General features: G+C 42.8%; 1 protein-coding gene across 1 annotated transcript; it reads left to right on the top strand.

Annotated features, from left to right (window-relative positions):
• The first annotated feature begins 15241 nt into the window (after nucleotides 1-15241).
• Nucleotides 15242-23285, top strand: LOC118564626 (probable cyclin-dependent serine/threonine-protein kinase DDB_G0292550). The gene is made up of 5 exons (XM_036143508.1): nucleotides 15242-15279; nucleotides 17774-18223; nucleotides 18500-18852; nucleotides 20532-21373; nucleotides 21416-23285. Exons 1-5 carry the CDS (start codon nucleotides 15242-15244, stop codon nucleotides 21863-21865), a joined length of 2133 nt encoding a protein of 710 aa, XP_035999401.1. The 3' UTR covers nucleotides 21866-23285.
• Nucleotides 23286-23489: the final 204 nt, after the last annotated feature.

The following is a 23489-nucleotide window of genomic DNA, read 5'->3' as shown; positions in this document are numbered from 1 at the left end:
CAACCACCCACCAGGACCAACACCTAAGCCCCCCCCCAGCCCACCCACCAAGCCTACTTAAACTAAATAAATAAATTAATAAATAAATAAATAAATAAATACATAAATAAATAAATAATAATAATAATAATAATAATAATAATAATAATAAGAGAGGGGGACCCCGGCCAGCCGGCCCGCACGAGCCACCCCAACCCCACCCCCCAGGTGAAACCCGCACCGGAAGACGACACGGACCAGGACCGGGACAGGGGGCCGGACACAAGCCCACCAGAACGTCAACCCCCCCCAACCCCCCCCCCCCCCCCCCACCCGTGGATTTAATCCCTCCCCAACATTAACGTTCAAACAGCTCACCATACATTCGACAGTAGACATCCAGGCTGGGTAGATCCCTACTCCCCCTCCTTTCCCCCTCCCCCCACTGGCAGAGTGCCTTTCCAATAAAGGAGAAGAGCATCTGCCCAGAGGTGTTAATGACCATGCCCCCCTACCAGCTCAACGGGCCCCGAGGCCCCCCAGCGCACCAGAGGCCCCGTGCAGGGGCGGACACCCGGGCGCGCGCCGGCCCACACCAAAAGCGGCACACCCCCCGGAACCGGAACCCCCGAGGCCCCGCCGGGGCCCGCGCCCGAGGGCGGCGCGCCCCAGGGACCCCAGACCCCCAGACCCACCCCGGCCCCACCCAGCGGCAGCACAGCTACCAGGTCAGTAACCCACGTCCGTCAACACGCAGCTCCCAAAGAGCGCCGCAAGCGGCTGCTGTAGGCCACCCGTAGGCCTCCCAAACTCCTCCCAGATGGGGGCAACAGACCCCGGAGCCGGATCCACCAGGCGCCCTACTCCAAGTGCCCCCAGGGCCCCAGGGCCCCAGGAACCCCTCCATCCAGCCACTGCGCCCTGCAGGAAGCAACCCACCGCCCCCTATTCCACTAAGTGATGGTGTTGATCAGAGGAGCCCAAAAAGACCAATCAGATGTGGAAGCAGATGCTGTCTCTAGATTAATATGATCCAACAAAAGGTCTCTATACTGATTGATACTGAGATTTTGTTTACTTTTCCAATTCATGAGGATAGTTTTCTTTGCGATGCATAAAGCAGTAAAAACCATGTAAACTATTTCTTTTTTCAGAGGACTTTCCTCAAAATTACCGAGCAGGCAAACTGATGGGGATGGTGTAATCTTACAGCTCAAGCACCTTGATAAGTCCTTACATATCTGTGTCCAGAACCTCTGGACTGGTGTGCATAACCATAACGCATGAAAATAATTATCAGGATGATTGCCTATGCAGTGTGGGCAGATATTAGATTGTGCCAGACCCATCTTGAATAATCTTTGTCCTGTGTAATGTACTCTGTGAAGGATTTTGTATTGTATTAGTTGTAAGTTGGTGTTTCTAGTCAATTTGAAAGTTCTTAGACATGTCTGAGCCCAGAAATTTTGTTCAAAGGTGCCTGATAAATCTTTTTCCCACTTCATTATAGGAAGAGATATCGAATCATCTATTTTAGTCAGTGTCCTGTATGATTTAGACAGTAGTTTGGGGGGGGTTAAATCTAAGAACTCTATTATATTAGTTGGGACTTGTAAACCACCATTAATATGCTTATATTTATTTTTAATTATAGATTTAAGTTGTTCATATTCCAAGAATTTATTTTTACTAATGCCATATTGCATATTTAGTTTATCAAAATTGATGAACTCGGTTCCGTCAAGTAGATGTTCCAGATATTTAATACCTTTATTCTTCCAGTATGTAAAGTTTATCATTTTATTATTTTGTAGGATATCAGGGTTATTCCAGATAGGTGTACGACTGCATGGGATAAGGGATGACTTTGTCATTTTGAGGAACTCCCACCATGCTGTCAGAGTAGAACTAATGTTGATATATTTGAAGCATGTATGCCGTTTTATATTTGAGCTTATAAACGGCAGATCTGAAATCATGATATTATTGCACATTTCCTGTTCTATATCTAACCAAGGCTCATCTAAAAGACTATTTTTTATCCATTTAGTGATGTATTGTAGCCTATTTGCTAAGTAATAGTTATGGAAGTTAGGCAGATCTAATCCTCCCCTGTCTTTAGTCTTCTGTATTGTCTTTAAGCTAATACGTGGTGGTTTATCTTTCCAAAGAAATTTAGAAATGGCAGAGTCTAGAGATTTAAACCAGTCAGATGATGGTTTATTGGGGACCATTGAAAATAAATAATTAATTCTAGGTAGGACCATCATTTTTATTGAAGCTACCCTACCCATAAGTGTGATTGGAAGCGATTTCCATCTTTCAAGGTCCTCTTCTATCCTGTTTAAAAGTGGGGCATGGTTAAGTTTAAGTAAATCTGTTAATTTATTCGACACAGTAATACCTAAATATTTAATATTTCCTGATTGCATTTGTAAATTTAGGGAGTTTTCGAGAGAGCAATTAATTGACAGTACCGTAGATTTAGACCAGTTTAACGAGTAATCTGATACTTTGGAGAAAGATTCTAGTATTCTAATTACTTGTAAAAGAGAATTATTTGAATGCTGGAGATAAAGTAATACATCATCCGCGTACAGACTAATCTTGTGCTCTATTTTCATGCATTTTATACCTTTTACAGCTTTTGTTTGTCTGATTGTTGCTGCTAGAGGTTCTATAAAGATGGCAAAAAGTGATGGAGAAAGAGGGCATCCTTGCCTGGTGCCCCTCTGTAGACAAAAACTAGAAGATATTTGATTATTTGTCCTGACACAGGCTGTTGGAGAATTGTATAGAATTTTTAACCAGTTTATGAATAAATCGCCAAAACCGAATTTATGAAGAGTAGCGAATAAAAATTTCCAATTTACTCTATCAAATGCTTTTTCTGCGTCTAAAGACAATATATTGGTTTTAATGTTTTTACTGTAGGAATAATCAATTAAATTAAGTAATCGGCGTGTATTTGTGGATGACTGCCTTCCTCTGATGAAACCAGTTTGATCTGGATGTATTATGAGAGGAGTTACTTTGTCTAATCTGTTTGCTAAAGCTTTACAGATTATCTTAATATCCACATTAATTAAGGATATGGGACGATAACTAGTGGGCAACACAGGATCTTTGTCTGGCTTGAGCAGAAGGCTGATGGTGGCAGAGTTCATATTAGCTGGAAATCTACCTTTTTCCTGTATTTCCTGCAACATTCTGTGGAACGTTGGGGCTAGAATATTCCAGAACTCTTTATAAAACTCAGTGGGGAATCCATCTGGACCTGGAGCCTTTTTATTAGGCATGCTTTTAAGAGCTTCCTGGGTTTCAGCTGTTGTCAGCGGGGAATCCAGTGTCATTCTTTGGTTATCTGATAATTTAGGAAGTGTAATTTTATCCAGAAATTGCTTAATATCCTTCTCTGATGGATTTATCTGTGGTGTGTATAAAGATTTGTAGAAATCGCGGAAGGTATTATTTATACACTCTGGTTCACTTACTGTATTACCAGTTGAATCTGTAACTGCAAATATAGTAGTTTTCTCCTTATTTATTTTAAGCTGATTAGCTAGAAAGCTTCCTGACTTATTGCCATGTTCAAAATTTTCTATTCGGAGCCTTTGTATTAGAAATCTATTTTGCTTTTCAATATAGTGGTTTAGTTCTAATTTTACTTCACGGATTTTACCTAACTTCCCTTCTTCTTGAGATAAATCTAGTAACTTAAGTTTTTCTTCTAATTCCTGAATCTTTTTGTTTTCTTTTTTCTTTTTATGAGATGAGAAAGAAATTATTTTACCTCTCATCACTGCTTTTCCAGCTTCCCACAATATCGATGCCGATGTACCTGGTTGATCATTGTATTCTAAGTATGAAGCCCACTGTTCTTTAATGAATTTTATAAATTCTTCATCTTTAAGCAGTGATGTATTAAATCTCCAGCTTTTGTTTTGTGTGGTTATTTTTTTATTAATTAAGGTGAGAGTAACAGGAGCGTGATCACTGATAGCAATAGGATGAATTACCGTCTCTGAAACGACCGACAGCAGTGAGCTACTTATAAGAAAGTAGTCCAGACGAGAGTACGAATGGTGAACATTTGAGAAAAAAGTGTATTCTTTACTAATAGGATGAAGAGAACGCCATGCATCGCAAAGACCAAAATCACTCATGTATTGTTTGACTACATTTACTGACTGCCAACTACGCTGAGTCCCTGTTTTATTCAACCTGTCTATATCGTTATTTAAACCAAAGTTGAAGTCACCTCCTATAATTAGTGAACAATCCCCGTGTTTTGAAAGTGCAAGGAAGAATTGGTGGAAAAAAGAGGGGTCATCAACATTTGGACCATATATACTGACAATACATAGCTTCTGGTTATGGATAGCTATTTTAATTATTATGTATCTACCTTCAGGATCTATAGTTTTATCTAATATTTTAAAACTAACGCTTTTGTGGATTAAGATTGCTACACCTCTCTGTCTAGAGTTATAGCAGGCCGCAAACACATTAGGGAACTCAGGTGAATTAAGCTCACTTGCATTTGTAGCTGATTTGTGGGTTTCTTGCAATAATACAACATCTGCCTTTAATCTAGTAAGCTGGTTAATGATCTTCATTTTTTTCTCTCTGGTGCCAGCCCCATGCACATTCCATGTCACAAACTTTACATTCGCCATAGATGTGAGTGAGAAGTTAGAAGGTGCATGCCCTTGAGAAAATAGTCATACATAGACCCAGGTAGCATCATATGATGTGCTTGTGATTGACTGATGTTCAGGAAAGAAGCAGACAGATAAGATAGAAATACACAAAAAAATAAAAAAGTGCAAAGAGTAAGAGAGTGTGTAAAGGGATAAACCATAGCCCGTGCCTTCTGTACCCAACCGTGAACACCAACCATACCAACGTACTCTTTAGCTGTGCGTGTATTTAATTTATCACCGTGTACCGATCTGTGCGTCTTATTTATTTATTTATTTTATTTATTTATTTTAAATCATTGAAACATGCTTTAAGTCCACCTGTGGTGTAACTAATAAAGCCAAGGGGTGATCTTCTGATCCCTGAACAACTGTCCATTAATATAAAGTCTGTCAACCGATATGGTGGCTTTAACGCCGTCCATCATGTATTTCTTCCTGATTGGGAACAGCACTCGCCTGCGATCTAGGATTTCCTTAGGAAACTGATCATTAACACTAAAGTCTGTCCCTCTCAGTTCCCTGCCGCAACTTCTAACGAATTCTTTTTGTTTATAATGCTCAAATTTAGCTATGATCGGGCGAGGACGGGTTTTGTCGGGTTTCTTACCTCCGAGCCGGTGGACTCGATGAAAAGTGATGTTTTTTACCTGATCCGCCGGGATTTTTAGCTTCTGCTGGAGAAAGTTCCGGACCGTTTCTTCTGCTATCTCTCCCTGCTGCTCCTGAATGCCTGCAAAGACGAGATTATCTCTCATACTTCGCGACTGTATGTCCAGAATGGATTCCTTCATTTTCTTATTTTCGCCGGAAAGCTGGATAATCCCTTCGGTCAGCTCCGTAACCTTCCCCCTCAGCGCGACGTTCTCGGCGGCCATAGCTGTTAGCTGGGCTTGGCTAAACTCCACCGACTCCCTGAGAGACTGAAACTCCTTGTGTAGAACCTCTACCAAGGCGAGACGCGCATCAAGGCTGGTAAGCTTCTTGTCGATGGATTCCAAGATGTCGCTGAAGTTCCTGTCTGGGGATAAAGTGGAAGAAGAAGCACTGGTGGAATTAGAACGAGTGCGCTTAAGTGACGGTGTGCTAGCAGCTGTAGGCTTCTGGGCCTTCCCCATCACGATGCTATCAAAACACTCGTCCAAGTAGCACTCCAGGCTCGTCACGGTCTCTTCGTCCAGTTTGTTCCCTCGTAGAAAATAAGACAGTTGTAAATGTTTGGGCTTTAACTTTGTATTATTTTTAGTTATTGGTTCGTTCTTACCTTAGCTTGTTTGATTTGAATTACATGAACGCCTCCATTATACTTACGCACAGCTCTCGCGAGATCTCAGCCGCTCATCTCCGATCTAGGCTCAGCGATGGACTATGAAGTTTAAAATATAAGAACCATTCTGAGATAAATAAATACCAAGAATAATTCACATTTTCATTGCCCTCTGGAAAGGGTTGAGAAATAACAGCACTGAAAATTAGTTTCCCATTATATTCTGTTATCAACAAAGTATAGGAAATGTGCTCCTCCAGACCAGACATCTCCTGGTTGGATGTTTGGTCCTGAAGGTTTGGTTCTACCTTCGAGCTACTTGCTACAACACCTCTGAGCAAAGTCAGTCAGAAACCAAAATCCACTCCAGCAAGCAAACCTACCTGTTCACTCTTCCCCAAGTGAAGACCCATTCCCCCTGGCTGTCTCACTTGCCTCGATCTGCCATTGAAGAGAACTGTTATGTGGAAGAAAAGCCTTGAAAGATGAAAAGAGTCCAAAACTTCCATGCCATAAATACCTGTCCGCCTCAAAACAACTACTTACCTCTATTCCTCCAGCCATCCTCTGACCCGGATTCCAAAACCTCACAAGTAAGAACAACTTTTGTTAAAATGTCCATAACTAAGTCCCACCTGACATTATGAAACACTTTATCCATTTCGTTTGACCTGTTGTCAGAATCCCTGGAAACGGAGACCTGTATGTTACCTTTTGTGATTATAATAAAAGGAAACTTTTGATCTCCTCTTTGTGTTTCCTGCTTTGAGATCACTTAGGAAAACCATGACACATAATAACTAAAATGATGATACATTAAAGATAAACCATCTACAAGCCGGTATATAACAGAAGAGATAAACTGCATCTACACTACCAGGTTTCCGAGCCCACCACAGTACAGAGACCACCCTTGTCAAGTTGTTTAATGACATCCATATAAATGCATCTGTGGAAGAACCACAGTGCTGGTATTATTGGTCCTAATTGCAGCATTCAATACTGTCCACCACTCCATTCTGTTAGAGCTCCTTTTTTGTTACACATTTTTGTGTGTAACTTTTGATCAATAAAACCTATCATCTTACTGTTTTTTTTGCATCCGATACGTCAGATATTAGCCTCTCCGTTGATACCATCTACATAGTTATTTGTTTTCCCTAACCTGTGTAGCAAGCAGGTGAAAATCAGTGTCCGATGCTAGCATGAGTCTTGGTGATGCAACGCACGGTTCTCCAATCAGAGCATAGAATGCGCCTCCCAAATTACACAACAAGATGTTAGCTTGCTTCGACTGGACATGCTAGCAGGAATTTGTAAGATGCCATAAAAGGCTGTAAATGAGATCAAATCAGCAAAACAACGACCCTTTTTGAAGGTTTATGGTGTGTAATTGTGCAGATTCTGTTATATTTAGTGGATAGATTTATTTGACTTCACAAAAGTATTTGCTGAACAGGAAAGGACATCACAGCTCCTGGGGTCAAATATATAAATTCACTGTAAATCTTTATAAAACAGTGATGCATTACGTGTGGTGAATCCTTGTTATGTTATCTGCACTTTACAAGTTCAGCTTCAGATGCTGAAGATGGTACATGTTTATGGTGGTATACTGTTACAGTAGCAGTCATCAATGCTTGGAACCTTTACAGAAGAGATCACCTGAAGCTACAACCCTAAACGAAACCCATGCCTCTGTGAAGATTTCAGGCTTCAGTTGGCACTTCTCTCACAAGTGCAGGAAAGGTCAAAATCAAGAGTGGTAGACCACTATCTTTTGCATAAGTGACTACAACACCACGGTGTAAAACATCAAGCTGCAGTGTACCTCTCAATGTCAGAAAGGATGGCACTGATCATTTTCCAACATGTGAAACCTGACTGAGATGCAAGCACTGCACTGGCAATCACTTTTCACATGTCTAATGTAAAAAATTTACACATTTGCCTGAACAAGGACAGAAACTGTTTTGGTGCCTACCACGATGTGAAATATATGGCTGTAAAAAGTTGTAGGTTAAAAGAAATGAGAGAAAAACTGCATGAAGTGTTCTTTACTTTCTAGATTTTATGGGCAAGATTTGTTTTTCTATATAAAAGTCACATTGTTGTGAGCCAAAATTTCTAAAAAAAAAAAAAAGAAAAAGCCTACCGTATAAAATGTGATTCAAAAACAAAATCATAAACAAAAGGCTTAATAAACATAAACATTCTAAAAATGTGATTATTCTAACTATTTTTTGAAGGGTCAGGCTTTAAAGGGCTCAAATGTTTCTTTGTATTTCTAGTTCAGTGTTTTATTACATTCTTATGAGCACTCCACAGTTGTTTTCCATGAAAAAGGTATGTATACCACTTGACTAAAACACTTCCTTTTTGCGGTATGGCGTATTGTGTCTCTTCCTGTGGTCATGGTGTGAATTGTTGTCTGTTGCTCCAGACTCTCTCGCTTTTATCTTTAATCTCTTTGCTGTAACATCTGTTTCTAACACATAAGTACTTTTAAAACATTCTCTGTTGCTGCACATCACGCTTGGGAACTCCTCGTGTTTCACACGGTTTGCTTTTCTGGCAAAGGATGCTAGCCTAGCTTTAGCTTCACAATGGCTTCCCCCTTACTCTGTCCTCTGCTTCTCTGTTTCTGTCTAAGTCTACCCCTATCTCCTGCTCTCTGTGTCAGATGTTTAGTTATTCCTCTGCCTCCTTTAGTGATAATGGTACTTTTGATAACTCATAAACTGTTACCAATCAAATGACAAATAATTTATTTTAAATTTTTTTCATCAAAGAATCAATATTTTTTCATGTCTCTTGGTGATTTGATTTGACTCAATCAGTCTCCTTCAGCACTTTGCAACGAGTCTACTCTGTAGAGCAGGGGTCTTCAACAGGGGGTCCGCGACCCCTAGGGCGTCCGCGGAGGTACTGCATGGGGGTCGCGAAAGTTTTGGTTGATTGGACATTTTCTTATACCCCCCCCCCCCCTGCAATTTTTTTCCACTAATTAAAATAAAAATAAAAACATGAATATATGAACCTGTGTATTATTTGAGTATCTTAGTATTGAATGCACAATAACAAGGTACATTTACACATGGCACTATAGGACCAGTTTGATATAACACAATTTTATACAGTATATATAATTAGGGGGTCCCCGCTCCATCTCACCATCTGTTTGGGAGTACTTGGCCTGGAACACGTTGAAGACCCATGCTGTAGAGTGTATATATTTGCAAATCTGACTCTGATGACGTCAGTGCCTCACCAGCTATGAACCCTACCGCATGTCACTGATTGTGATGTTCAGGTGGATTCTGCGGGGCAGTTCTACTGATAATGATACAAACCTCAAAGAGCCCTGCTGCACTTTGAATACTGCACACATGACCTCAATGAATGGGTGTGTTCCCATGTTTACAGCGTCAGTGATCAAAAACAATGTCACACACCCTCAGCACGCCTATTTGACTATACCAGCACTGCTAAAACGGGATTTGAAAATTAACCCTGAACTTTTGCGCCTTTATTGCTGTTGATAGGACTTCATTAATGTCAGACACAGAGGAGAAAACAGAGACGCAAAAATATTTTCATTCCCTGTGTGTCAGGAGTTTCTGCAAAACTCGGGAGAATTTGATCGAAATACAACATACTGGTACATTTCAAACCTAATAACACTCTCAGACAAAAACTGTTTCATCCCAAAGACAGAACACCCAAACCACAGCTGAGCGGCGTAGTGTCTGCAGCGAGGACTGTCTAGACTCCTACATCGGAGAAACCAAACAACAGCTACATAAACCCATGGAGCAGCACAGGAGGGCCAGCAGCTCAGGGCAAGATACAGCAGTCCACTTGCAACTCAAGAACAAAGGATACTCTTTTCAAGACAATGATGTCCAGATTTTCGACATGGAGAACAAATAATAATACATTTTATTTCAAGCGCCTTTCAAAACACCCAGGGACACTGTACAGGTAAAAACAATAGATGGTAAAAGCAACATTGTCATAACTAAAAGAAACAACACAAACTACACACAGGAAAGTAACAGAATATCATAATAAAAAGGCAATCTTGAACATGTGGGTTTTCAGTTTTGATTTGAACAAGGATAAAGACTCGGTATTGCAGATGTCAGGGGGAGTGAATTCCAGAGTGTGGGCGCAGACCAAGAAAAAGCTCTGCTCCCCATGGTGCTAAGATGGGCGGAAGGAACAACGAGTGAGTGGTAGAAGAGGATCTAAGTATGCGAGAGGGAGATGAAATTTAAAGTAAATCAGAGAGATATGGAGGGGAGAGATTGTGAATACCTTTAAAAGTAGGTTGGAGGATTTTGAAGTGAATTCTGAACTTGACAGGTAGCCAGTGGAGCTGCTGAAGGACTGGAATGATGTGATATGAAAGAGGGGGTTCTAGAAATGATGCCTGAAGCTTGTGAAGGGGTTTTTGAGGAAGACAGAAAGGAAGAGAATTACCGTAATCAATGCGGGAAGTGACCAGACTATGAACCAGAGTACTGGGGAACCAAGGGAGAAAGCAATTGATATTGCGTAAGTGAAAGTAAGCAGAGCGATAAGGTTGTTTATGTGAGACAAGAAGAACAACATACAATCAAGGATGACACCCAGACTTTTGACCTGAGGTGAGGGATGGTTTGAAAGAGTGGAGAAGGAAGCCATCTCGGTCAAAAGAGAAAAAAAACAACACTGAACAGGGGGAGGATTGCGTTTCCAACTCCCCATTGCGTACAACTGTCTGTTAACTCTTTCCAAAGATTAGATAAGCAGTTTCATTATTCAGGTGACCAAGTACTCCACTCACACCAAGTAATAACTTCTAATGACCCAGGAAAGTGAAGGGTGAGTCATTGATTTGCATCTTACTTAGACTGTGCCTTAGACTGGGCTTCAATGTCCTTTAAAAATGGAAGCACACCAACTGCAGGTTGCTGAAGTGTGACCTGCTAGAACTGACAAAGACTCCTGGATAGGTGTCGAGATGTTTTCAGAAAAAATACTGAACAAAAATCCAGTTGCCTCCGATTTAAGCTTGTTTGCTGTTTCCATGAACCAGATAACTAAAAATATGCACAGGCAATTTTAAAATTTCCTTTTTAGGAAACTGAAACATAATCAGATGAGCAGCAATAAGGGTTTCCAAGCAAGAGTTTTGTTCCACCTTCCCAGTAGCCCTCTGTTGTATAATGCCAGTGAAATACAAGCCGGACACATTTCAGTTTATTCTTAAAAAGGTTTATTAAAAGGATGATGATGACAGGCAGACCAGATTGATCAATGCAGAGACAGGCAGAAGACCAGATGAAGCAGGCAGAGACAGACTTGGTCAGATGATCTTCACAGGAGCAGGCAGATGACAGGATTAACCTGGAGCAGGCGGCGCACCCAAGCACTGGTGAGACTACTAGCGACAGCAGTGTGAGAAAGTGTTGTGTAATTCTTAAATGAGTCGTACAAAAGAACAGGTCATTTAAACGAACAAACTTATTTCCTGCCGATACTCTCTGATTGAAACAGAGCGCTACTTACAGGCGCAGACCTCTGCCCTGACTGTGCCGTCTGTCCACCTCCCGCTATTCTGTGCCGTCTGTCCACCTCCCGCTATTCTGTGCCTGCCGTGCGGATTCCACCTGCCCCTCGCTCGGCAGCGTGTTCCTCTCTGTCACCTGCAGGATCAGTTCCACCCCCACAATGCAAAGGTAGCCCACGAAGTTACAGCAGCGCAAACAAGTGGCTTCATTGTTCATCAGCAATCAGAGCAGAGATCAACTTTAAAGTGCCCCCCCTCCTTAAAAATGGCAAAAAGCAAGGTCAACGCTGAGAACAGGGGGTTATAAGCCAGGTGGGAGGCAGACTACATGTTCACGGAGGTAAAAGGCAAACCTGTGTGTCTTCTGTGTGGAGAAAGTTTGGCTGTATTGAAAGAATATAATCTAAGAAGGAACTATCAAACTTCTCAGAAACACACAGACAAAGACAAGAATATGGACACGGAACAAAGGTTACAGAAGGTGGAAGAATTAAAACGAGGCCTTAAGTCCAGGCAGGCTATGTTCACATATGCCAAATCACAAAGCGAGGCTGCTGTCAAGGCTAGCTTTATTGTGGCAAAAGAGGTTGCAAAACCATTTACAGAAGGAGAATTTATCAAAAACTGTACCTTCTGGCCTGTAATTGGTGACTTTTAAAGGCAATTATTGAATCTTGGACTTTAAAAAAAGGGAAAGGGACTGTTTTATCGTGCCACTATTACGGCGGCTTTTGTTGAAATAAAACATCTTGGATTTGATTGTCTTGCTGTTTGGGTTTTTGAGTTGCTTGCTCCCCCTTGTGTCAAAGATGGAGTGTGGGGCCATATTGGACAACCGGGGGTGGGGGAAACCAAAACTGTACAAACATGCAAAGCACAACAAAAAGTTAAAATAAAAGAAAAACACAATCATATTCTCCCCTAGGAATGTAGTGTTGGTGCGTGCAACACACGCATCAACACTACATTCCCCACAATGCAACGGTAGCCCGTGAAGTCGCAGCAGCGCGCACAAGCAGCTGTGGCCTGTGGGCCAGTTCTAATAGTAATTAAATATCATCCAGGGGGCCATAGATAAACAACAAAGGCCTTGACTTTGACATATGTGCACTACAGCCACACCGACAACTACATCCACAGCAGCTGTTCCAACCACTTTTGATTTATTTTGATTACTGAAATTAGTACAAATACTTTTTGAGAGTTTTTTTTATTAAACTCTTAAAGTAAAAACAGACATATCATTGGAAAGATCTATGTCTTGTTTACCATTAGAAAAGATTTTCAGAGGCAACTCTGGGCATCGGGTTCCTTCCGAGTATGTCACGGTGCTCCTAAGGTAATGATTAAGAGCCAAACATCTATTTGGGTCTCGAGATTTAAAAAAAAAAAATCCACACAGTCTGTGCTGCTTGGACAGGTTGCCTCGCTGAAGCTTCTAGACTACAAGTAGACGTCCCCTTACCCCCAGACTGTCAAGGAAACACATAGAGACAGCTGAAGGGAAAAGGTAACAGCAAGGGAGAGGATGAAAAATAAAAAGCTGTCAGTTGTAAATTTATACACGTTCATTAAGGAGGAAGTAAGACATAAACCCTATTTTCTTTAAGTCAAATCGCAGGCGGGGCATGTCCAGTTCCACTAGTTTAAAACATTATTTTATTGCTAAAAGGTTCAGAAATTCAGATTCTGTCTTTTAGTATTTTAAACACTATACTACCTTTCATGGCAAACCTGGTTACCTTGCTTATCTTTCCTAGAATTTCTTGCAAATTACATTTTGTGTCAATTAGATTTCAATTGCATTCAAGTCAAACTGTTAAAACAATATGTCTTTATGCTTATAAAAGTTCATTGGCCTTTAAAAGAAACCTCTGACGCCATTTCTGCTTCTGCAGCAGCCCTGACTCAATGCATAGCAATGACACCTGTGTTTCATGCCGTAGCCATGTGATGTCATGTCCAGTAATACACATGAATGAGCCTAACTTTAATAATTAAAGGAAGCTCATTGAAAAGAAGTCAAGCTAATTAAAATTATTGGTTTCATGGCTGGAAAAAGAGCAAAGCCATGCCATGTCTTGAACAATAGGAAAAGAACACACACAATGTTAGGGACTTCATTTTGAAAAGCCTGTTCTGGGAGAGCTGCATTCCAGCAGTTTAATTATGTGTAATTGTAGTTGATGACCATGTTCAAAACAGACGTAGTAAAAGGTGTGTTAAGGTGTGTTCACTTTTTTTTAGGATAGTTTGACGAATTAAATGAAAAGGTTTTTGGGTTGTGCCACTATGACAATGGAAACATACCTGTCCATTGAGGTCATCTGTGTAGCATATAAAGTGTAGTGCAGCTCTGGACTGTATCAGAATTTAGGAGAACGAGCCTGCAGGATCAACCTGAACATCAAAATGAAGCTGATCTTTTCTCTCACTCTCGTCTGGGCGCTCTTCTGCACGGGTAAAATTTGTTATTTTACTTGCCGTTCTTTTTTCCTTCTAAAGTTAAAAGATACCAGAATGGGAAATCATACATCTTTTTTTTCCAGCTGTAATTTAACCTTGTTGTTTGATTAATAAACAAACAGTTTGGGGATTTCTCAAATAACTGTAAATGTATTTTCTTAAACATATTTTAATGAATTGTATCCATACAAAACAGAATCTTGTCAGTGTTTTGTAGAAGATAATCATGCAAATCAAGAGTGTTATATGTTATCTAATGTTTATATCTTTCTACTTAAAATTGATTCCCTAAACATCATTTATTGATGTATTTCTCATGAGGTATGATAATCAACGGGATATTGTTTGATATTGAAAATAATTTGAGGTACATTGTTCCACTGGTGTTAGGATATTGTATTTTAATTGTTTATATTTTTTTTTTATTAATTTTTTTTTTTTTTTGGGGGGGGGGGGGGGGGTTCCCGTGGCTTACTAAAAGTAAGCCATTCAAAGATTACATAGAATTTTATTTTTGTCTCGTTTTAAGATTTCAGATCTAAGATTTCAGATGAAATATTGGGTACTTAACATATACACCTACAGTTTCAAACTAATCATACTGTCTTTTCATTTAAAAATTTAACATCATGAACAATCTAATCAGTGTTAGATTTCTAAGGCATAATATTCTACTGGTTCCTCATATTTGAAACAATTATGTTTAATTTCTTTCTTTCTCCTGGTTACAGCTGGAGCCCTGCAGTGTATCACCTGCACAGATCAGTCTTGTTCTAACACAGTACCAATACCATGTGGCTCAGAGACGATGTGCATAACGGCTAACATCCTAGGTATTTTTCTGCTTACGCTTATGTTTGAATGCACTGTATGAACTGAGATTGTGTGTGTTTTCAATCAAAACCAATAAACTGTTCTTTCACTTTACAGCAAACCAAGATGGAACTTCAGTAACACAAATTTACAAAGCCTGTGCACCATCCTCATTGTGTCCGGCCACAGGCAGTGCGACATTTTCAGTCAACTTGGGTTTGCAAGGCGCAATTGCATCTGCTCAGTGCTGCAACACTGATAACTGCAACTCACAAACTTTGTCTTGTGAGTTTTAAATAAATCAGATCCTCATTTTTTAATTTAGTAATTATTTTTTTCTTAATGATGATTCTCTTCAATTGTGTTTTTTTTTTCAGCCCCTCCTCCTCAGTCACCAAACTCCCTTCAGTGCATTGTTTGTGATCCCACCACTTCACAGTGCGCCACCCCAATACCATGTTCAGGAGTAGAGACCAGCTGCATCACAGCAACTTGTGAGTTTTCAGGTTTTATAGTTTGGACAAATCATAGTGCAATCCCGACTGTAATGATCAAAACAAGAACAAAATAACATTTTATTAATGCTAAATATTTGGGAAACACATGCAAAATACCAGACAGCACAAACATTGGTACTCGCCTATTAACTTTATTTTGAATGAGTTGTTGATAAAATTAACTATTTGTGTAACTATTTTCTGCTTTTTATGACAACAGTGAGTGATGGTACAAACACAGTTCTAGCCCTGGGCTGTGCAAGCCCAAACACATGTGCAGCTGCTTCAAGTCTGGGGAGTTTACCTTTCATGCAGAATGTTGGATCGATCACCAGCGGACCGACCTGCTGTTCAACGAGTTTGTGCAATGATCCAAGAGCAGTGACCACTACAGCCAAACCAACCACCACAGCCACACCAACTACTACAACAAAAGCTCCTCCAACCACTACAACCACACCAACTGCTACAGAAGCAACCACTACAACTGTGGCTCCAATAACCACAACTGCGCAACCAACAACCACAACAGCAGCACCAACCACTACAACTGTGGCTCCAACAACCACAACTGCAACAACCACAACTGCTGCTCCCTCTACCACAACTGTGGCTCCAACTACCACAACTGCAACACCGACCACTACAACTGTTGCTCCAACAACCACAACTGTAACAACCACAACTGCAACTCCCTCCACCACAACTTCGGCTCTAACAACCACAACTGCTGCACCAACCACTACAACTGTGGCTCCAACAACGACAACTGCTGCACCCTCCACCACAACTTTAGCTCCAACAACCACAACTGCTGCTCCCTCCACCACAACTGTGGCTCCAACTACCACAACTGCAACACCGACCACTACAACTGTGGCTCCAACAACGACAACTGCTGCTCCCTCCACCACAACTTTAGCTCCAACAACCACAACTGTTGCTCCCTCTACCACAACTGTGGCTCCAACTACCACAACTGCAACACCGACCACTACAACTGTTGCTCCAACAACCACAACTGTAACAACCACAACTGCAACTCCCTCCACCACAACTTCGGCTCTAACAACCACAACTGCTGCACCAACCACTACAACTGTGGCTCCAACAACGACAACTGCTGCACCCTCCACCACAACTTTAGCTCCAACAACCACAACTGCTGCTCCCTCCACCACAACTGTGGCTCCAACTACCACAACTGCAACACCGACCACTACAACTGTGGCTCCAACAACCACAACTGCTGCTCCCTCCACCACAACTTTAGCTCCAACAACCACAACTGTTGCTCCCTCTACCACAACTGTGGCTCCAACTACCACAACTGCAACACCGACCACTACAACTGTTGCTCCAACAACCACAACTGTAACAACCACAACTGCAACTCCCTCCACCACAACTTCGGCTCTAACAACCACAACTGCTGCACCAACCACTACAACTGTGGCTCCAACAACGACAACTGCTGCACCCTCCACCACAACTTTAGCCCCAACAACCACAACTGCTGCTCCCTCCACCACAACTGTGGCTCCAACTACCACAACTGCAACACCGACCACTACAACTGTGGCTCCAACAACCACAACTGCTGCTCCCTCCACCACAACTTTAGCTCCAACAACCACAACAGCTGCTCCCTCCACCACAACTGTGGCTCCAACTACCACAACTGCAACACCGACCACTACAACTGTTGCTCCAACAACCACAACTGCAACAACCACAACTGCTGCTCCCTCCACCACAACTTTAGCTCCAACAACCACAACTGTTGCTCCCTCTACCACAACTGTGGCTCCAACTACCACAACTGCAACACCGACCACTACAACTGTTGCTCCAACAACCACAACTGTAACAACCACAACTGCAACTCCCTCCACCACAACTTCGGCTCTAACAACCACAACTGCTGCACCAACCACTACAACTGTGGCTCCAACAACGACAACTGCTGCACCCTCCACCACAACTTCTGCTCCAACAACCACAACCTCAGTACCAACCACCACTTCTGTGGCTCCAAGTACCACAACCGAAGCACCAACCACTACAACGTCGGCTCCAACAACCACAACTGCAGCACCAACCACTACAACGTCGGCTCCAACAACCACAACTGCAGCACCAACCACCACATCTGTGGCTCCAACAACCACAACTGCTGCTCCCTTCACCACAACTTTTACTCCAACAACTACAACTGCTGCCTCCTCCACCACAACTTCTTCTCCGACAACCACAACTGCAGCACCAACCACCACAACTGCTGCTCCAACAACCACAACTGCTGCTCCAACAACCACAACTGCAGCAGCAACCACTACACCTGTGGCTCCAACAACCACAACTGCTGCTCCCTCCACCACAACTTTGTCTCCAACAACCACAACTGCAGAACCAACCACTACAACTATGGCTCCAACAACTACAACTGCTGCCTCCTCCACCACAACTTCTCCGACAACCACAACCGCAGCACCAACCACCACAACTCTGGCTCCAACAACTACAACTGCAGCAGCAACCACTACAACTCTGGCTCCAACAACCACAACTGCTACTCCCTCCACCACAACTTCTTCTCCGACAACCACAACCGCAGCACCAACCACCACAACTCTGGCTCCAACAACCACAACTGCTACTCCCTCCACCACAACTTCTTCTCCGACAACCACAACCGCAGCACCAACCACCACAACTCTGGCTCCAACCACCACAACTGCTGCTTCCTCCACCACAACTTCAGCTCCAACCACCACGACTACTCAACCAACTACTACAACTTTGGCTCCGTCAACCACAACTGCTGCTCCAACAACCACAACTACTATACCCCCCACAACAACTTCTGCTCCAACAACCACAACTGCAGCAGCAACCACCACATCTTCAGCTTCTACAACAACAACAACTGCTCAACCAAGTACAACTGGGACAACCACAACTGCTACCCCCTCCATCACAACTATGGCTCCAACAACCACAACTGCTGCTCCCTCCACCACAACTTTGTCTCCAACAACCACAACTGCAGTACCAACCACCACATCTGTGACTCCAACAACCACAACTGCTGCTCCCTCCACCACAACTTTGTCTCCAACAACCACAACTGCAGAACCAACCACTACAACTATGGCTCCAACAACTACAACTGCTGCCTCCTCCACCACAACTTCTCCGACAACCACAACCGCAGCACCAACCACCACAACTCTGGCTCCAACAACTACAACTGCAGCAGCAACCACTACAACTCTGGCTCCAACAACCACAACTGCTACTCCCTCCACCACAACTTCTTCTCCGACAACCACAACCGCAGCACCAACCACCACAACTCTGGCTCCAACAACCACAACTGCTACTCCCTCCACCACAACTTCTTCTCTGACAACCACAACCGCAGCACCAACCACCACAACTCTGGGTCCAACCACCACAACTGCTGCTTCCTCCACCACAACTTCAGCTCCAACCACCACGACTACTCAACCAACTACTACAACTTTGGCTCCGTCAACCACAACTGTTGCTCCAACAACCACAACTGTAACAACCACAACTGCAACTCCCTCCACCACAACTTCGGCTCTAACAACCACAACTGCTGCACCAACCACTACAACTGTGGCTCCAACAACGACAACTGCTGCACCCTCCACCACAACTTTAGCTCCAACAACCACAACTGCTGCTCCCTCCACCACAACTGTGGCTCCAACTACCACAACTGCAACACCGACCACTACAACTGTGGCTCCAACAACCACAACTGCTGCTCCCTCCACCACAACTTTAGCTCCAACAACCACAACTGTTGCTCCCTCTACCACAACTGTGGCTCCAACTACCACAACTGCAACACCGACCACTACAACTGTTGCTCCAACAACCACAACTGTAACAACCACAACTGCAACTCCCTCCACCACAACTTCGGCTCTAACAACCACAACTGCTGCACCAACCACTACAACTGTGGCTCCAACAACGACAACTGCTGCACCCTCCACCACAACTTTAGCCCCAACAACCACAACTGCTGCTCCCTCCACCACAACTGTGGCTCCAACTACCACAACTGCAACACCGACCACTACAACTGTGGCTCCAACAACCACAACTGCTGCTCCCTCCACCACAACTTTAGCTCCAACAACCACAACAGCTGCTCCCTCCACCACAACTGTGGCTCCAACTACCACAACTGCAACACCGACCACTACAACTGTTGCTCCAACAACCACAACTGCAACAACCACAACTGCTGCTCCCTCCACCACAACTTTAGCTCCAACAACCACAACTGTTGCTCCCTCTACCACAACTGTGGCTCCAACTACCACAACTGCAACACCGACCACTACAACTGTTGCTCCAACAACCACAACTGTAACAACCACAACTGCAACTCCCTCCACCACAACTTCGGCTCTAACAACCACAACTGCTGCACCAACCACTACAACTGTGGCTCCAACAACGACAACTGCTGCACCCTCCACCACAACTTCTGCTCCAACAACCACAACCTCAGTACCAACCACCACTTCTGTGGCTCCAAGTACCACAACCGAAGCACCAACCACTACAACGTCGGCTCCAACAACCACAACTGCAGCACCAACCACTACAACGTCGGCTCCAACAACCACAACTGCAGCACCAACCACCACATCTGTGGCTCCAACAACCACAACTGCTGCTCCCTTCACCACAACTTTTACTCCAACAACTACAACTGCTGCCTCCTCCACCACAACTTCTTCTCCGACAACCACAACTGCAGCACCAACCACCACAACTGCTGCTCCAACAACCACAACTGCTGCTCCAACAACCACAACTGCAGCAGCAACCACTACACCTGTGGCTCCAACAACCACAACTGCTGCTCCCTCCACCACAACTTTGTCTCCAACAACCACAACTGCAGAACCAACCACTACAACTATGGCTCCAACAACTACAACTGCTGCCTCCTCCACCACAACTTCTCCGACAACCACAACCGCAGCACCAACCACCACAACTCTGGCTCCAACAACTACAACTGCAGCAGCAAACCACTACAACTCTGGCTCCAACAACCACAACTGCTACTCCCTCCACCACAACTTCTTCTCCGACAACCACAACCGCAGCACCAACCACCACAACTCTGGCTCCAACAACCACAACTGCTACTCCCTCCACCACAACTTCTTCTCCGACAACCACAACCGCAGCACCCAACCACCACAACTCTGGCTCCAACCACCACAACTGCTGCTTCCTCCACCACAACTTCAGCTCCAACCACCACGACTACTCAACCAACTACTACAACTTTGGCTCCGTCAACCACAACTGCTGCTCCAACAACCACAACTACTATACCCCCCACAACAACTTCTGCTCCAACAACCACAACTGCAGCAGCAACCACCACATCTTCAGCTTCTACAACAACAACAACTGCTCAACCAAGTACAACTGGGACAACCACAACTGCTACCCCCTCCATCACAACTATGGCTCCAACAACCACAACTGCTGCTCCCTCCACCACAACTTTGTCTCCAACAACCACAACTGCAGTACCAACCACCACATCTGTGACTCCAACAACCACAACTGCTGCTCCCTCCACCACAACTTTGTCTCCAACAACCACAACTGCAGAACCAACCACTACAACTATGGCTCCAACAACTACAACTGCTGCCTCCTCCACCACAACTTCTCCGACAACCACAACCGCAGCACCAACCACCACAACTCTGGCTCCAACAACTACAACTGCAGCAGCAACCACTACAACTCTGGCTCCAACAACCACAACTGCTACTCCCTCCACCACAACTTCTTCTCCGACAACCACAACCGCAGCACCAACCACCACAACTCTGGCTCCAACAACCACAACTGCTACTCCCTCCACCACAACTTCTTCTCTGACAACCACAACCGCAGCACCAACCACCACAACTCTGGGTCCAACCACCACAACTGCTGCTTCCTCCACCACAACTTCAGCTCCAACCACCACGACTACTCAACCAACTACTACAACTTTGGCTCCGTCAACCACAACTGCTGCTCCAACAACCACAACTACTATACCCCCCACCACAACTTCTGCTCCAACAACCACAACTGCAGCAGCAACCACCACAACTGTGGCTTCAACAACCACAACTGCTGCTCCCTCCATCACATCTTCAGCTTCTACAACAACAACAACTGCTCAACCAAGTACAACTGGGACAACCACAACTGCTACTCTCTCCACAACAACTTCGGCTCCAACAACCACAACTGCAGCAGCAACCACCACAACTGTGGCTCCAACAACTACAACTGCTGCCTCTTCCACCACAAATTCTTCTCCGTCAACCACAACCACAGCACCAACAACAACAACAACTATGGCTCCAACCACCACAACTGCTGCTCGCACCACCACAACTTCGGCTCCAACCACCACAACTCCAACAACCGCAACTACTGCCCCAACAACAAAATCTACACCTACTACTACAATCATAAAGCCAGTCTCAAAACCTACAGCTACTACTAGAACCACAACCAGTAGTGCATCTCAGTTCAAATTAGGTCTACTCCATCTGCTTGTTGGACTGTTTATTTTTATTCTCTAACAGATAAACTAAAATAAATAAAATGTTCATGTGTTTTATGTCTTAATTAACTTTATTTAACATGAAGGGATTGTATACAAAAAGAAAGCTTTCAAATCAATGCAATGGTCTATCTTTGCCCTTGACATACAGTAATATTATTTTCAGCAAATATTTAAATGTAATATAAATTAAGGATATTTATCAAACCTGTTATTTTTTATTTCTTTCTTGTTTGTGTGTTTCTATAAATTGAGTTATGCATAAGCAAATTCAACATCTTGGTTACTTTTTGATGCAAATGAATGTTTCAAATTTTCATCTTTGCCGCTTTATAAAAATTACACCCTGTAAAGAAGTTGTATTTTACCTTTAAGTATTGTCAGTAATTCATATTTCTGATGAATTTGAGATTACAGATCAACTCTAAACAAGATATTTGATGTCATGGAACTTTTTTTTTTTACTATCTTCCCTTTTCTAAAGGATTTGCGCCGTTTAATAACATCATGCCACATTTTCCCACATGTTTATGTGGGGATCATCAAGCTTTTGTTTTGTTTAATTTTCTGATCTTTTTTTCTAGGTGTAAATGCATCTGTTCATCCATTTTCTAGTAATTCTAGTTACTTTGGTGACTGTCTCCAGTTGTCAATGGCTAAGAGGTAGATGACAATCCTCAACATGTCATAAATCCATCAAAGGACACAATGAGGCAATTGTCAGTAATCGGCCTAACATATTTTTGTAAAGTATGAGGGAACCAGAGTACCCTGTGATAACCCGCAAAGACGTAAGAAAGACATATATAATCTATGCAAAAAGAACCCAGGTGAGACATGTGTAATTATTTTTTTTTTTTGCCTTGGCTTATGATTCTACACAATTCCTTAGAAATTTAATCTGTTTTTTACAGCAGCTGGTTGATCTGTTTTGTCTGAGGTAAGAGGAGGGTCCGAAGAGTCTGACAAGTGTATTGAATTTTGTTGTATTTACAGATAATACAGTATAATTTTTTGTTCTGATAAGTTAAAGCAGCTTTTGGAGGTTGGTGGTTTGTTTGACAGGAATAAATAATATTTAAATTGATCTAAAACCAAATTTATGTTGTTTACAAATCCAGAAATGAATACAACTGTTAAACTGGAAATTGATAATATATTAATTGTCAGTCTTTGAAAATATATTTCTAGGAGTAGTTTTGGACCACAAGCTCTGCTGGAAACCCCATATTAAACACTAATATCTTGAACAACAAAACTTTGTGTAATCTTTACTTTATCATGTCACAACCATATTTAGATTATTATGTTGAAGTCTGGGGTAACACATGCAAAGGTTATCAACAAAAATCTGCAGAAGGCAAATAGGATGGTGCATAATATTATTATGCACCAATAGTATTATTAACACACAAACTTGCTTTTTTTTTTTAAATCACAACTTATGAAAGGTATGGATTTGGTAAAGTTTAGAACTGCACAGGTGATATTTCCAGCTCGAAACAATATTCTTCCAAAGAAAATTCAAAATATATTTATGATTTGGTTTTTTTTTGTGTCATGA

Source organism: Fundulus heteroclitus, chromosome 11, assembly GCF_011125445.2.
Source record: "Fundulus heteroclitus isolate FHET01 chromosome 11, MU-UCD_Fhet_4.1, whole genome shotgun sequence".
Taxonomy (NCBI): Eukaryota; Metazoa; Chordata; class Actinopteri; order Cyprinodontiformes; family Fundulidae; genus Fundulus; species Fundulus heteroclitus.
This window is presented reverse-complemented; position numbering and strand designations above follow the sequence as displayed.